This window comes from Macaca mulatta, chromosome 8, assembly GCF_049350105.2.
Source record: "Macaca mulatta isolate MMU2019108-1 chromosome 8, T2T-MMU8v2.0, whole genome shotgun sequence".
Lineage (NCBI taxonomy): Eukaryota > Metazoa > Chordata > Mammalia > Primates > Cercopithecidae > Macaca > Macaca mulatta.
The window spans coordinates 138,251,870-138,269,213 of NC_133413.1; the positions used below are offsets into that span (position 1 = coordinate 138,251,870).

Sequence of the window (17,344 nt, forward strand, 5' to 3'; positions counted from 1 at the left end):
CGGCGGTCTTTTGCGGGAACTGCACCCATCCCGGAGCATCTCTGGCCCTCCTATTTCACTGAACTCGCCTTCCTCTCAGAGGAAAGTGGGAAGACCGCTTGCTATCCAGGACGGTGTGGGGAGGGTAAGAGGGCTTAGGGAAAGACCGCGGAAAACGCGGCGCACACGCCAGCTGGCATCACCGGGGATTCCCTCCGGCTCGGTGGGGCTCCGGCGCGCTTGTAGCGAGGACCCCCAGCCCAGGGCAGAGCGTATCCCCTCAGCTCCCCGAGTCTGGGCCCTTGGCGGCCGCAGTGGCCCAGGCCCGCCCCGCCTCCGCGCGCGGCCCTCCCCGGCTCAGTGCCCGGCGCTGCCGGGAAGCGGGCAGAGGGGCGCACCGGGCGGCGGGCGGGGACCTGGGGAAGGCCGGGAGCGCGGGGACTGAGGACGCACGCGGCGGGCCGGGCGGCGCGCGCCTCCCCCCTCCCCCGAGGCCCGAGCGCGAGTCGCCGTGACGTCACGGGCCACCCGCCAGCCCCGCGCTCCTCCGGGCAGAGCGCGTGTGGCCGCCGAGCACATGGGCCTGCGGGCCGAGCGGGCTCGGGGAGGCCGGGACGAGGAGGGGCGACGAGGAGCTGCGAGCAAGGATGTGCCTCGGGATCCCCCGCACCTTCCCGTGGATTTCCTTGCTGAAAGGATGTTGGTGGACCCTGTGACCTGTGGAGACACGGCCAGATCTGCCCTCCAGTAAGTTCCAATTTTGTCCCCTGCGTTTCTGGAAACTCTCGAGCCTTGGCCTTGGGAAGGGATGCGCTGTGAGTAGTCGGAGGGAGGAAAGGGGCTTTCGGAATCCAGTGCGTGTGTGCTAGGTGTGCACTGTCCTCATCATCAGCCTCAAGACTGGCGGCGGGTTTGGGCGTTTGGGGAGGGGGAGGGGAGGGGGATGACACCGGATGGCCGGTGCATAGAGGCAATTCTGGATTTATGAACTTGATCAAAGGCATATTAACTAATCTCTAAAAATAGACCCTTCTGCATTCAGAACAGATTTGGGACCACGATGTGGTTTGGAGGCCCCTCGGGCGAAACTAGAGGTCTGTGTATGTGTAATCATCCCTCCATCCTTTGACCATCACTCCCCCCTTCCTCCCACCCCCGCTCAGGCTGGGCGAAGGTGATTTCCAAAAACTCAGTAACTCCGTGTTTTGAGACTTTCTCTGCTTTTGCATCGCATGTGAGGGTTTGTTGGGTGCTCCTAAAACCTCATCATGGTAATTCTTCTCGGTTGGGCTATTGATTTAATTAGGTTTGCCTTCTCTTGCTAACGTGCTCTTATTTATGCCAGTGTTTGTGGTTCTGGGTGTAGACTTTCAGGAAGCACAGCCATGAAGCTGCATGTGTCTGTGTGGATGCCTCGTGCATTTTTCTAATGGTTTGCAGGCATCGAAGATTCTTCTGTTCACCTAAGCTCCTGACTTTAGGCCCTTCTAGAACATTAGAGAAGAGAAGAAATCACATGCAAGGGTTTAGAGACACGAGGATGAGGTTTTGGTGTTTCCTTTCTGGTCTTAGGTTTTCCAGAGAGAGGCTGTTAGCCTGGCTCTCGCCCACTCCACCACTGTGAATCCTGGCTACTGAGGCTATTCCCTTGCCGGAAAAAAACAAACAAAAAACAAAACAAAACAAAAGCAAAAAACCCTAGAGAAATGTGTTTGTGTGTGGTGGGTGGGCGGAGGCCCTGAGGATGCAGGGACTGTGTCTGCTGTGTTGTCTGTTAAAAGATGTTTCAGACCTATTTTGCATACTGGCAGCGACAAGTTGAGACTTGTTCAACTTGACATAGTCCTGCGGTCATAGCGAATCTTTCTAAAGCTCTGATCAGTCAAGAAGGGGGTTACATCAATCCTCAGAACCCTGAGTGGAACTTTCTGACGGATTTATTAGGAGGAAAACCTTCCTGGAAGCTGCAGAAGGACTAATACAGAATCCATGTCTGGGAGAAACCTCGTGGCCTGGTCTCCATTATTTGAGATGAGTTACATCTTGGAGGTGAGGACGTGCCTCGTGGTCTAAAACTTCGGCACGAGGGCCCAACTGGAATTCCACTTACGGGTATGACGATGGAAAGGCTGGGCGGCTCCACTGTGGGGTATATGCTGTACCCTTTGAATTCCCAGAGGGGATTTGTTAACTGGTTATGTTGTTTTGCCTGTTTAAGAGTGGCTTATTCTTGTTGCCTTATCTACCTTGAGTGCAGAATTTTTGCATAAACGGCTTCTCTTGAAAAATAGAAGTCCATTTTTGTTTTGTTTTGTTTTGTTTCTGATTAGCTTTCCTTTTCCTCTGTCTTAAACACCTGCCCCCGCCCCCCGCTCCCCCCACCTCCATGCTGTATGTTTCTGTGGCTGGAGCTTTTCTGCACTGGAAAGGGGGTGTTCTCCTCTCTGTTCTGACATATCTGATCCCCACTAGTTTATATGTTTGCTGGTCTAAAAACCTGGTGAATTCTCACTGTCTACATCAAATCAACTCCCTGTTCTTTACTTTTTTTTTTTTCCGCCTCCTGAGCGGTAGGCAGGCACTCTGGCTGGGTTCTGGAGCCTGTGTTTGCTATGCCTGGGCCTTCTGCCTGCCCGAGATGGACACGTTTCTCTGGCAGCTTCGTCAAGCCATCTCCTGGACTATAAGACGCCCTGTTCTTTCCTCCTGTTTGTGTGAGTGGCCCTGCATTTGGGCAGACCATCGGCAGATTATCTGGGGGACATGGAAGACCTTGGATAACTGCCGGTCCAGGTTCTCTGGAGACACAGCGTCAGGCCTGCTGATGGCTGCCTTTTGCTATGAGTTTTATATGTCAGGTGGCTCTTCTGGATGTGTGGCCTTTTTATTTTACATTTCCTTTCATAGTTGGCTGCAGACATGACATTCTCCTTTTTCTCTTGTTTTGCTTTTTTTTTTTTTTTTTTGAGACAGAGTTTCACTCTTGTTGCCCAGGCTGGAGTAAAATGGCTCGATTTTGGCTCACTGCAACCTCTGCCTCCCGGGTTCAAGCGATTCTCCTGCCTCAGCATCCCGAGTAGCTGGGATTACAGGCATGCACCACCACACCCAGCTAATTTTGTATTTTTGGTAGAGACGGAGTTTCTCCAGATTGGTCAGGCCGGTTTCAAACTCCCAAACTCAGGTGATCCGTCCGCCTCGGTCTCCCAAAATGCTGGGAGGCCTCCCGAGTAACTGAGAGTACAGGCATGGACCACCACGCCCGGCTAATTTTGTATTTTTAGTAGAGACAGAGTTTCTCCAGACTGGTGAGGCTGGTCTCAAATTTCTGACCTCAGGTGATCCGCCCTCTTCAGCCTCCCAAAGTACTGGGATTACAGGAGCCATGGCACCCGGCCTTGTTTTGCTTTTTGTTGTTTCCTGATGCAGGTTTGTGATCTCTTTAAGGGATCAGGACCACATCTCCCTGTCCCAACTTATATTTCCAGTGTCTGTGGTGGGACCCTGACTGAGGATGGGAACAGAGCAACAATCTGGAATCATTTGGACCACTGAGTCCTGTGGACAGTCACTTCAATATCATCCCTAGAGAGTCTCAGAAATTCAAGACCTTTTGGAATGCTGCCAAAATGGGTCCTTTGGCAGGAGCCCCCTTTGTCTTTTCTGTTTTCTGACCTCAAGTAATCTAAGGAACTAAAAATGGTAATAAATGACAATTAATAATAAGAACAATAATAGTGCATGTATAACATGGACATCGTTTATCACGCAAAGCATGTTCTTCACCTTCTCCCTACAACTCCACGAGGCACTTATAATGAAATGTATAGCAATGATAGAATTCTTGTTATGGGGGCAGGGTTGGTTCTAACACTTCAAATTATATGATCTCATATAACTTTCCTGTAAAATAGGATGATTATTATTGTGGTTTTGCAGATGAGGAACCCACAGCCCAGAGAGGTTAAAAATATCCTCCCAGGTCACACAGCTTGGGAGTGGCAGAGCTGTAGGGACTTGGACCAGTCTTCTGACTTCTTAGTGTGACTCTCAGAAGTTAGAGGATAGTGTGACTTCTTAGTGTGACTCTCAGAAGTTAAGAACAAGCAAAGGGCCAAGCGCGGTGGCTCACCCCTGTAATCCCAGCACTTTGGGAGGCTGAGGCAGGTGGATCACCTGAGGTCAGGAGTTCAAGACCAGCCTGGCCAACATGGTGAAACCCAGTCTCTACTACAAATACAAAAAATTAACTGGGCATGGTGGCGCATGCCTGTAATCCCAGCTACTTAGGAGTCTGAGGCAGGAGAATCGCCTGAACCTGGGAGGTGGAGATTGCTGTGAGCCAAGATCGCACCATTGTGTTCCAGCCTGGGCAACAAGAGCAAAACTCAGTCTCAAAAAAAAAAAAAAAAAAAAAAAGAACAAGAAAAGGGTATACCCCTTGGCCATGAGCAGGAGGACTGAGTGTGTTACCCACCCTCCCCATGCACCTCAGGCACAAACAGAAAGCTAAACATCTTGCACGAAGATACCTCGTGCTCTGGCTGCTGGCCTTTTCCGCAGCCATGGACCAGGCAGAGACAAAGGGGCCAAGAGGCCTTAGGTGAGGGCTGCCATGCTGGAAAATTCTGGGCTGTGGGTGTGGGCAGGAGTCATGGGTAGAGGTCAGAAGCCTCAGTCTTGGCTGGGTGTGGTGGCTTATACCTGTAATCCCAGCACTTTGGGAGGCTGAGGCCGGCAGATTACCTGAGGTAAGGAGTTCAAGACCAGCCTGGCCAACATGGTGAAACTCTGTCTCTACTAAAAATACAAAAAAAAAAAAAAAAAAAAAAATTAACCCAGCGTGGTGGCACACTCCTGTAGTCCCAGCTACTCGGGAGGCTGAGGTAAGAGGATCTCTTAAACCCAGGAGGCGGAGGTTGCAGTGAGCTGAGATTGCCGCTGCACTCCCGCCTAAGAGATAGAGTAAGACTTTGTCTCAAAAAACAAACAAACAAACAGAAAAACGCCTCAGTCTTTGTGCAAAATCTATAATCATTTGCAAGAGGCTGCAATCAGGTATACCACTGGATTTTGTGACCAAAATTAGGTTTCAGGATTTAATTACTATCAACCTTCACTGTGGATGGGAGATTGAGCTCTTTTTGCCATGATCTTGACCTCTGCCTTCACCCTCCAACAGTCTCTTCTAAGTACTCACCTCTATCTTGGGTGTGTTTAGGTGTTGTAGGGACCCTAAGCGTTACAAAGGTTGTAGTGACCCCTCTCCCAACCCTGTCATTAAAAACAAAAACTAGGGGCCGGGCGCGGTGGCTCAAGCCTGTAATCCCAGCACTTTGGGAGGCCGAGACGGGCGGATCACGAGGTCAGGAGATCGAGACCATCCTGGCTAACACAATGAAACCCCGTCTCCACTAAAAATACAAAAAAATTAGCCGGGCGTGGTGGCGGCGCCTGTAGTCCCAGCTACTCGGGAGGCTGAGGCAGGAGAATGGCGGGAACCCGGGAGGTGGAGCTTGCAGAGAGCCGAGATCGCGCCACTGCACTCCAGCCTGGGGGACAGAGCGAGACTCCGCCTCAAAAAAAACAAAACAAAACAAAACAAAACAAAACAAAACAAAAACTATGTCAGGTCATAAAACACAAGACTTATATACATGATGTGGAAATGGTCTCATTCATTTTTTGATTGCAAAATTCCGAACTGTTTTTTGTGTGTGTGTGTGCTGGGGGAGGTATGAGATATTGTTTTGTTTATCTACCTCTTTATTATCATTGACTGTGAAATTCTTGAGAACAGGGGCATCTAAGTGCCCAACACAGCCCTGGTGCTTTGTTGAATCAGGTGGCTGTCAAGAGTTGCTGTTTCAGCCCGGCATGGTGGCTTACGCCTATAATTTTTGCCCTTTGAGAGGCTGAGGCAGGAAGATTGGTTGAACCCAGAAGTTTGAGACCAGCCTGGGCAACAGAGTGAGACCTTGTCTCTATAAAAAACTAATAAAATAAAAATTAAAAGATAAAGAACTGCTTTGTCTTCAAGGAAACAAGATACACGGTCTACAGTCATTATCTTTTTAGATGTGAGACAGCTTGACATGGTGGGAAGTGGGGGGCTTGCCTGTAGGGAAAGTACGCTGATGAAAAAGAAGGAAAACAGACGGTAGCGGGAGGCACTGGGGATGTCTGAGGGAGCTGAGGAGTGTAGATCTGGTTATTTTTGGGCAAATTACTTTCCTTAGCTTCAGTTTCCTCATCTATAGAATGGTTTCCTGTGATGACAAACCAGATGATGAACAGAATGTGTCTGGCAGAGGACCTGGGCTCATAAGTGAGCACACAGTAAAAGTTAGCTAATATCATTACTGTTCCAATTATTGAGCTTTATTACTTCCTGTGGCTGCATGAAGTAGTGGTTTCTGAAGACAGAGGTAACATTCTAGTTGCCTAGCTCTTAAGATGGCAGTGACTTCACTATAGTTTTCTGCAAGCATCAGAAACAAACCCTGGCTTATATAAGTTAGAAACAGATAAGAAAGTAAATAAAGCTGCAGAAGTGGGTCTCAGGAAGGACAGGAATCAGAGGGCTGTCCCTCGGATGTCAGACTGCCTTTGCAAGTTACTTCAGGTCAGTATGCCTCCATTTCCTCAGCTGCTGAGCAGGGGAGGAGAATCGCTTCTCCCTCCCAGGGATGGTGCAGAGCACTTAGCAGAGCACTTAGCACAGAGGAAGTAAACCCTTCAATCAAACATTTGAGTAAAGCAATTATTATTTATTATTCTTCAGGGCTCTTTTTTCTGGTGCATTAGCCCTAACATTGACTACTTGGTTCAAGACTGATGGATGCATTCATTTCCTGAGCAGTTGCTATATGCCTGGCACCGTTTGAGCTGCTGGAGATCCAGCAGGGAGCAGAAGAGACAAACATCCCTGCCCCACTGGAGCTTTTGTCCTAGTGGATGTCACACAGTAGTGGGGCAGGCTGGTCCCCAGAGACAGCTAGGGGACAGATGGAGGCAGTGCAGGCAAAAACTAACTCCTGTGTAAAGTCGCCCTGGCCCCACTGTGTTAACAGTAAAGTGCTTAGCACAGGCTCCGGTGCATAGTAGTTACTATGTAGCGGTAGTTGCTATGTTTATTATTGTTGTATTATTCTCCTCCCTCATAAAATGGCAGCCTCCCTTTCTTCCATTCCCCTTCCTGAGTTATTCTTTCTCCATAGTGCTTATCTTCCTAGTATACCATATATCTCTCTTCTCCCACTAAATTGTAAGCCATTCATTTTTCCAGGATGTATTTGTTGCGTGTCTACTCTGTGCCCGGCATTGCTGTAGATGTTGGGGATGCAGAAAGGAAGAAAAAGGACAGATTTTCATGCTAGAGCTTAGGTTACAGCTGGGTTAGACAGATAAGGAACAGCAGACATAATAAAAAAGGACATGAATTGTGTATTCAAGATTATGAAGTGCTGTGGGAAGAGGCAGAGCAGGGCCAGTGTCTGGAGGGCTGGGGCGTGGTGCTGTGCGGTTAAGTTGGCCGGTCAGAGTCAGGGCAGGCTCCATGGAGGAGCTGACGTTAATCTCCACCTGAAGGAGGGGAAGGACGGGCGTTTCAGGCTCTGGGAAGAGCTAGGACAGAAGTGGAGGCAGGAGTGAGCCTGTGTGGGGGGGTGGGGAGCAGCCAGGAAAAGTATGAGATGAGAATGGCGTAAGCAAGGGAGATAGGAGAACCTGAGCAGCATGCAGTGTGGAGCCTCACAGAAAGCCTGCAGGGCATTCCAAAGATTCTGTCTTTTACTCTTTTGTAAAAGTTTTTTGTTTTTTTGTTTTGTGAGCCTTTTGTAGTATTTTTTGTTTTTTTGTTTGTTGTGAGGCAGAGTCTGGCTCTGTTGCCCAGGCTGGAGTGCAGTGGGGCGATCTCGGCTCACTGCAACTTCTGCCTCCCAGGTTTAAGCAATTCTTACGCCCAGCCTCCTAAGTAGCTGGGATTACAGGTGCGTGCCACCATGCCTGGCTAATGTTTTTATTTTTGTAAAGATGGGCTTTCACTATGTTGGCCAGGCTGGTCTCGAACTCCTGACCTCAAGTGATCCACCCACCTCAGCCTCCCAAAGCGTTGGGATTACAGTTGTGAGCCACTATGACCAGCTTCCTTGCAGTGTTTTAAAAAGGAAAGCAATTTGATCTGACTTGGCTTTTGAAATGGTCAGTCTGGCTGCTGTGTTGAGGAGAAACTAAATCAGGGTCAGGAGCCAGAGCACCAGGACAAACATGCACAGAGTATAAGTGCTGGGTCCAGGCTGTAAGTGGTGGACGGGGCCACAGGAATGGACTTCTAGACTGTTCACTGTTGTATCCCCAGCATCTTAAACTGTGCTCTCCATACGGTAGCTGTGAGCCCTATGTGGGTATCGAGCACTTGAAAGGAGATTGAGATGTACTGTATGTGTTAAACGCACATTGGATTTCAGAGACTTAGTGAGAAGAGTAATGTATCTCTTTATTTATTTATTGAGACAGAGTCTCACCTGTTACCCAGGCTGGAGTGCAGTGGCATGATCTCGGCTCATTGCAACCTCCGCCTACCGGGTTCAAATGATTCTCCTGCCTCAGCCTCCCAAGTAGCTGGGATTACAGGCGCCCACCACCACACCTGGCTAATTTTGTGTTTTTAGTAGATACGGGGTTTCACTGTGTTGGCCAGGCTGGTCTTGAACTCCTGACCTCAGGTGATCTGTCCCACTCAGCCTTCCAAAGTGCTGGGATTACAGGCGTGAGCCACTGCACCTGGCCTATTTGTTTGTTTCTATGAGACAGGGTCTCACTCTGTCACTCAGGCTGGAGTGTAGTGGTGTGACCGTAGATCATTACAGCCTCGACCTCCCAGGCTCAGGTGATCCTCCCACCTCAGCCTCCTGGGCAGCTGGGGCCACAGGTGTGTGTCACCGCACCCAGCTAAATTTTTGTAGTTTTGGTAGAGCTGGGGTCTCCCTGTGTTGCCCAGGCTGGTCTTAAACTCCTGGGCTCCGGCAATCTGCCTACCTCAGCCTCCTATAGTGCTACTGGTTACAGGCGTGAGCCACTGCCCTGCCAAGATATCTCATGAACCAATTATTTGATGTTAATTACATATTGAACTGATAATGTTTTGGATATATTGGGTTAAATACAGTAAGTTATTAAAATTAGTTTCATCTGTTTTTTCTAACTTTATGGTTACTAGAAAATCTAAAATTACATGTGGCTTGAATCATATTCTCACTGGATGGAACAATGCCTTGGACGAGGTCGGCATTTAGTGAATCAAATGTGTGGGTGAGGCACAGGGCTTCTGCCGTGAATGAGAAACTGTTGCCATCTTCGGGAAGCTGCCAGTGTGGGAGGGAGGCACACTGCAGATGTAACTGCTAAGAGAGAAAGAAGGCAGGTTGAAATGGGACCACAGCCAACCAGGCCTGCTGCAGCCCAGAAGCTGGAAGAGACTCGCCCAGGAGGCAAGGAAGACACTGGGGTGTTGGGTCTCAGCCTGGGCCTTGGTGACAGCAGCGGGCTGGCAGTACAGAGGTTCAAAGCCTCGAACCGGAAGTCCACTGAGGTGGCTGGTGGTATGGGTGAAGGTGGAAAAGGCAGGTGGGGTGAGGGTGAGGGGCAGGCCATCCTGGAGAGCCTGAATAACCAGGCATAAGTGATTTCAACTGGGTCCTGAGAACTGGGCACTTTTCAAAGATTGTCAGCAAGGAGCAACTTCCCAGATATACATCTAGAAAGATGACAAACTCATGTGGAATGTGGATTTAAGGAGGAAGGTACTTGACTTGAGAATTCGAGGATTTTGGTGGAAGGAGGAAATATGGGCCAGGCACTATGGCTCATGCTTGTAATCCCATCACTTTGGGAGATAGAGGTGGGAGGATCAGTTGAGCCCAGGAGTCTGAGACCAGCCTGGGCAACATAGTGAGACCCTGTCTCTACAAATTTTTTTTTTTTGAGATGGAATCTCACTCTGTCACCAAGGCTGGAGTGCGGTGGTGCGATCTCGGCTCACTGCAACCTCTTCCTCCTGGGTTCAAGCGATTCTCCTGCCTGAGCCTTCCAAGTAACTGGGACTACAGCCACGCGCCACCACATCTGGCTAATTTTTATATTTTTAGCAGAGATCGGGTTTTACCATGTTGGTTAGGCTGGTCTCGAACTCCTGACCTTGTGATCTGCCCGCCTCGGCCTCCCAAAGTGCTGGGATTACAGTCATGAACCACTGCACCCAGCCTTAATTTTTTTTATTTTAAATTAACCAGGCTTGGTGGCATGCACCTGTAGTCCCATCTACTTGGGAGGCTGAGGCAGGAAGTTTGCTTGAACCCAGAAGTTTGAGGCTGCAGTGAGTTACCATTACACCACTGTATTCCAGCCTGGGTGACAGAATGAGACCCTGTCTCTAAAATAAATAAATAAATAAATAAATAAATAAATAAATAAATAAATGTTTAAAAGCTGGGAGGTGGGGTTGGTAAATTCATAAAACGTAATATTTCTTGAGTTTAATATAAAAAATGCAATCACTGTTTTGTCTTTGCCTTGTTTTATTTTTACTTATTTATTTATTTTTGCAGAGATTGGGCCTCACACTCAGGCTTCAAGTGACCCTTCCACTTTGGCCTCCCAGAGTGTTGAGATTACACGTGTGAGCCACTGTGCCCAGTCTGTGTGGTTTTTTTTTTTTTTTTTTTTTGTATTTTAATCATAGTGTATATGTTGCATCCTGATTATTTTTGTTTTGTTTTGTTTTGAGACAGGTTCTCACTCTGTTACCCAGGCTGGAGTGCAGTGGTGCAATCTCAGCTCATTGCAACCTCTACCTTCCAGGTTCAAGCGATTCTTCTGCCTCAGCCTCCGAGTAGCTGGGATGTCACCATGCCTGGCTATTTTTTTTTTTTTTTGTATTTTTGGTAGAGACAGGGTTTCATCATGTTGGTCAGGCTGGTCTTGAACTCTTGACCTCAAGTGATCCCACCTCAGCATCCCAAAGTGCTGGGATAACAGTGTGAGCCACCACATCCAGACACATCCTGATTTTTTTTCTTAGTTACTGTTAGGACATAGGCATTTTTAAATATTATATGCACTTTGTCCATGTCATTTTTTTCTTTTTCTTTCTTTTTTTTTTTTTGAGAGCGAGCTTCGCTCTTGTTGCCCAGGCTGGAGGACAATGGCGCGATCTCAGCTCACTGCAACCTCTGCCTCCTGGGTTCAAGTGATTCTCCTGCCTCAGCCTCCTGGGTAACTAGGATTACAGGCGCCTGCCACCATACCCGGCTAATTTTGTATTTTTAGTAGAGACGGGGTTTCTCCATGTTGGTCAGGCTGGTCTTGAACCTCAGGTGATCCACCTGCCTTGGCCTCCCGAAATGCTGGGATTACAGGCGTGAGCCACCGTGCCTGGCCGTCCATGTCATTTTTATTGGGTAGATGTTTCTGTTCAGTGACTGTTACGTTGCTTACTTTATCATTCCTTTGATGTGGATGCTTAGCTTCACAACAGCCTGTTTATATAGATCATGTTTTCTATTTTTCAGTTAATTAAAAAAAAACAAATTCTCAGTCCTAGCATTGTTGTGCATAATGTCTGAATTTTTTGGAATTTCAGGTAAATATGTTGGTTCATGAGATTTGCACAGAAGCTGAATTTGTTGTTTCCTGGTGAGACAGGTGATGTTTTTGGCTGTCTTTGTTGCACTAACATGTCATTAACATGTATGTACAGTGTTATATGCTCGCATATGTTTATGTGTAGCCTATGCACCTGTATTGGATTTTTCTTCAATCTCATTTATTGTCAGGTATTTGTGGAATGCCTGTGGTGTGCCAAGTTCTGCTCAAGGCCTTGGTATTCAGCAGTGATCAAAGTAGATTAACTGGTACCAGTTCTTAAGAGGCTTATTGTTAAGTGGGGAAAACAAGCAAATAGACAAAGAAAAAATAACATTATTGTAGGGAATATGAAATAATGTGTACTAGAATAATATGAAGGGATGGTTATTGTGAGGTAAGGGGGTTCATACTGAAATCCTGTCTGAGGAATCAGGATTTGAGTGAGACACAAACACTCAGTAGAAGTTAACCAGAGGAACAAAGTATTAGCAGAAAAGGCAAGGCTGATCAATATGACTACATATTAAAGAAAAAGGCACATCTAAGCAACAAAAACTACAATGGTATTAAAAGCCAAATAAAAGACTTAGAAGATATTTGCAATATTTATAACACATTACAAAGCACCAATATCTAGAATGTATGAAGAATTCCCAAAAGTCAACAATGAAAAGACAAACAGCCTTATAGCAAAGTGGGTGAAAGATATGACCATGCAGTGCTCATAGAAAGCAAAGTGGATGGCTGGGCTCCTTGACTCATGCCTATAATCCCAGCACTTTGGGAGGCTGAGGCGGGCGGATCACAAGGTCAGGAGTTCGAGACCATCCTGGCCAACATGGTGAAACCCAGTTTCTACTAAAAATACAAAAATTAGCTGGGCATGGTGGCATGCACCTGTAGTCCCAGCTACTTGGGAAGCTGAGGCAGGAGAATTGCTTGAACCCAGGAGGCATAGGTTGCTGTAAGCCGAGATCTTGCCATTGCACGCCAGCCTGGAAACAGAGCAAGACTCCGTCTAAAAAAAAAGAAAAAAAGCAAAGTGGATGATAAATGTGAAAAGATTCTAAATTTTGCTAACAAGGTCAGGTTTTGGAGATCTGATTTCTAGTCAGTAAAATTCATCCTTTCTAGGATACAATGCTAAGAGTTTTGATAAATGCATAGAACTGTGTGACACTGTTGTGTAATTATCACAGTCATGGCATAGAACATTTCTGTCATTCACCCAGATTCCCTCCTCTCCCTTCGTAGCCAGTCTCCTTCTCCATCCCCAGCTTTAACCAACCCCTGAGTTGTTTTCTGACCTTACAGTGTTGCCTTTTTCAGAGTGTCCTATAAATGGATTCATACAGTGTGTAGTCTCTCGGATTTGTCTTCTTTCACCTGGCATAATGCATTTGGGACCCTTCCATGTCGTTGTATACATCAGGGGTTTGATAGTTTTTATTGCTAACTGGTATACCGTTGTGTGGATATATCACTGTTTGTTTATCTACTCTTCATTTGAAGGGCATCTGGGTGTTTCCACAAGATACATGTTTAATGTTTTACAATGTGCCAGAAATAGGATGTCTGACTCAAGTGTTGACAAGGCACAGGGTGTTCAGCTCCGCTAGTGGTGTGTGAGGTCACTTTAGAGACCACCTTGGCAGCAGGTAGTGAAATTGGAAACATGTGCAGCCCCACTCCTAGGTAAGACTGAGAATTCATAGCTCATGCTGTATGTTACTTAAGGATATTTAGAGATGAATATGAAGGTTTAAAAAATGGGCTGGAAAGATCTATATCAAACTCACTGTCATCATCTGGGGAGAGAGGGGGAGTGGGGTGATTGTGAAGGTCAAAGCTTACTTTAACTTTGCCTTTATTGCTTTTTTAAAAATTCGATTAATTAGTTTACTTGTGGAGACAGAATCTCACTCTGTCAAGGTTGCTGGAGTATGAGTGGTGTGATCGTGGCTCACTGCAGCCTCTACTTTCCAGGCTCAAGTGATTCTCCTGCTTCAGCCTCCGGAGTAGCTGGGACTACAGGTGTGAGCCACCATGCCTATATTTTTTGTAGAGATGAGATCTCACTATATTGCCCAGGCAGGTCTTGAACTCCTGGCCTCAAGCCATCCTCCTGTCCAGTTCTCCCAAAGTGCTGGGATTACAGGGAGGACCCATAGTGTCTGGCTTATCTTTAATGCTTTTTTTTTGAAAAGAAGACGGTAGATACCTACACATATCACTTACACATTTTGAAAATATGTAGAAAAGAAAAAATGTTTGAAAATACATATGACAAGATGTTCATGGTTGTCAATTCTAAGATCTTTGAATTTTTCTTTTTCTTTCTTTCTTTCTTTTTTTTTTTTTTTTTTTTTTTTTGAGACAAAGTCTTGCTCTGTCACCCAGGCTGGAATGCAGTGATGCGATCTTGGTTCATTGCAACCTCTACCTCCTGGGTTCAAGCAATTCTGGTTCCTCAGCCTCCCGAGTATTTGGGATTACAGGCACAACTCCTGACATCTGGCTAATTTTTGTATTTTTTTTTTTTTTTAGTAGAGACAGGATTTCACTATGTTGGCCAGGCTGGTCTCAAACTCCTGACCTCAGGTGATCTGTCTGCCTTAGCCTCCCAAAGTGCTGGGATTACAGCTGTAAGCCACAGCGTCCAGCTGGTTCTTTAAATTTCTTTCAAAACAGTTTAGGGAAGGGATATCCTAGGTAAAGATAATAGCATGTGTGAAGGCCCTGAGGCTGCAAAACTTTTGGTGTGTTCAGAGTGTCAAGAGACTCGTGTGACTGGAAAAGAGTGAACGCTCAGGGTCCAGGTGAACAGGTGTTTGGTCATGGAGGGCCTTAAGTGCTTTTTTAAGTCTTTGGTGGCTGCTAAGCTGGGCAGTGCCTGATTTGATTGACCTTTTTGCTGGGTAGATGGTGGATCAATGGAAGCAGGTGGATCAATGGAAGCAGGTGGCCCATTTGGGGACTGAATTACAGCAATCCAAGAGAGAGAGCTGGACCCGGCTCTAGCAGTGGAGAGGAAGAGAAGAGGATGAGTTTGGAATTTATTTTGGAGACAGGAGGGACTTCTTGCAGCCGGGCACGGTGGCTCATGCCTGTAATCCCAGCACTCTGGCAGGCCGAGGCGGGTGGATCACTTGAGGTCAGGAGTTCAGGAACAGCCTGGCCAGCATGGTGAAACCCCATCTCTACCAAAAATACAAAAATTAGCCAGGAGTGGTGGCAGGTGCCTGTAATCCTAGCTACTTGGGAAGCTGAGGCGGGAGAATCGATTGAACTCGGGAGACAGAGGTTGCATTGAGCTGAGATCGAGCCATTGCACTCCAGCCTGGACAACAAAGTGAGATTCCATCTCAAAGAAAGAAAGAAAGAAAGAAAGAAAAAGACAAAGAAAAGACTTCTTGCAGGGCAAAGTTTGAGGAAGGAGTTAGCTAGGGATCTTCCAAATTGTGCTGAGGCATTCGGACTTTACCCTGTGGGTGACAGGGAGCTATTGAAAGTTTTCATTTTTTCTTTTTCTTTTTCTTTATTTTTTGGAGACAGAGTCTTGCTGTGCTGCTTCAGGCAGGAGTGCAGTGAACCACAGTGGCCCACTGCAGCCTGGACCCCCCATGCTCAAGCAATCCTCCCACCTCAGCCTCCAGAGTCGCTGGGACTACAGGTGCATGGCACCACCCCCAGCTAATGTTTTGTTTTTAATTTTTTTTTTTTTTTTGAGACGGAGTTTCGCTCTGTCGCCCAGGCTGGAGTGCAGTGGCCGGATCTCCGCTCACTGCAAGCTCCGCCTCCTGGGTTCACGCCATTCTCCTGCCTCAGCCTCCCGAGTAGCTGGGACTACAGGCCCCCGCCACCTCGCCCGGCTAATTTTTTGTATTTTTTAGTAGAGATGGGGTTTCACCGTGTTAGCCAGCATGGTCTCGATCTCCTGACCTCGTGATCCGCCCATCTCGGCCTCCCAAAGTGCTGGGATTACAGGCGTGAGCCACCGCGCCCGGCCTTGTTTTTAATTTTTTTATAAAGATAGGGTCTCACTTGTTGTCCAGGCTTAAAACTCCTGACTTTAAGCGATCCTCCCATCTTGGCCTCCCAAAGTGTTGGAATTACAAGAGTGAGCCATCATGCTCGGTTCTATGGAAGGTTTTGAGCTGGGGCAGGGATGAGGTTAGAGTGATGTGCCTTTGCCAGAGATTTGTCCAGAGAAGGGGTTGCCAGCCTGGAGTCTGTTTGGAACATTCTAGGTAATGTAGTAGAGAGTATGTCAGTTACCCTCTGGTGGGATGCTTGGCTTTTCCCATTTTTTCAAAAGGAAATGGGAAAAGGAAAAGGTCCTCTGTGTGGAAAGTCCCCAGGAATTTATAGGAGAGTGGCTAAAGAAGGCAGAGTTCCCTTCCGGCATTTATTGTGACTGAGTTTGTTCCATAGGTTTAGTCCCACTTAGGTCATGATTCATCCCACTGGGCCAGAAGCAGCGTTAGGATCACGTCAGCCAATCTTTGCACTTAGAGATTTTGAAGAGATATATCTCCTCTCCATGTGGTACATTGCTTTTCATTAAACAAAAGACTTCATTTCGTCTGTGAAAAGCCCTGGCCAGACCCCGCCGGTGGAGACTAGTGGCTTCCTCTGGCAGACTGGCCTTCCTATGGTCATTGCAGTCTGTCCCCATTTATAGGGCTGCCTTCCCCGAGAACACCTGGGACAGATGGTCCCCCAGAAGTGTGCCTTCTGGAAAGGCAGAGGAGCGGGAGGGGGCTTCGGGCATGCTGGGGCAGGGGGGCTACCCCCTGGCCTTTGCTAAGTTTCTGGCTGGCCTGAGCCCTCTTCTTTCCTCTCCCCAGACCTTGCAAAGGCCATATCTCTTCCTTTTCATGACTCTGGAAATTCCATACATACTTTCTCCATTAGGAAGACATTCTCTGCATACTGATCTCGTTAAAAAGGAAAAGCTAAGGAGCATCCTGCACCTCCCTCCTGCAAGCAAGTGAGCTTTGCAAATGGCAAAGTAGATCCTGAAAGGCAACCACTTAAAAGCTTTTAATGGCTTCCCATTATTAGCTTGAGTGCCTTGTGCGTCAGAGGCTGTCAGTGAGCAAGTATTGAATTGCTGAATGCACGGTGGCCCTGGGCTAGGAATCTGGCCCTCACTGTCCCAAGGCTGAGTGCCTTCGCCCTGTGGAGGAAAGCACTGCCTTGGGGTCAGAAATAAGGGTTGTCAGGACTGCCTGGGGTTAGAAATAATGATTGTGGGGGTCAGAGGCAGCAGGTGAATGTGGGGCGTGAATATTTTTGAAGGCTTGGAATGAAATGATTCTTCCAGACTTTAGAGGATTTGTGTCTGCAGATTCTTCTCAAAGGTTTGTGTCTCACACAGTGAGAGAATCAGCCAGTCAGGGAAATGGGACAGGATTTTGTCTCTTTCCCCATTTTCTCTTCTAATGAACTACTACTTATACTTTATGACTCCGTTAAGGGGTCACCTCCTCCTGGAAGCATTCCCTCATCTCCTCACACTGGTTCTCAGCGTGTCGTTTCTGTTTGATCCCCTCCCAGCACTGTGTGTGTGAGTTCTCACAGCTCACACCCCGTTGTATTACTATTTTGTTTCCACAGTGGGTTCCTGTCAGGGGTTCCAAACTCAGCTGTTCAGGGGGATGCACAGATTGTACAACCACACCAGGTGGGCCTGATCAAATACAGTAAGAAGTGT

General features: G+C 47.4%; 1 protein-coding gene across 1 annotated transcript in view; it reads left to right on the forward strand.

Moving 5' to 3' along the window:
* The first annotated feature begins 441 nt into the window (after positions 1-441).
* LOC106999943 (uncharacterized) overlaps positions 442-17,344 on the forward strand; it is a 303,356-nt gene continuing 286,453 nt past the window's right edge. The window contains exon 1 of the mRNA XM_077942878.1: positions 442-726. Coding sequence (XP_077799004.1) covers positions 557-726 — 170 coding nt within the window. The 5' untranslated portion in view covers positions 442-556. The remainder of the gene's footprint in view (positions 727-17,344) is intronic.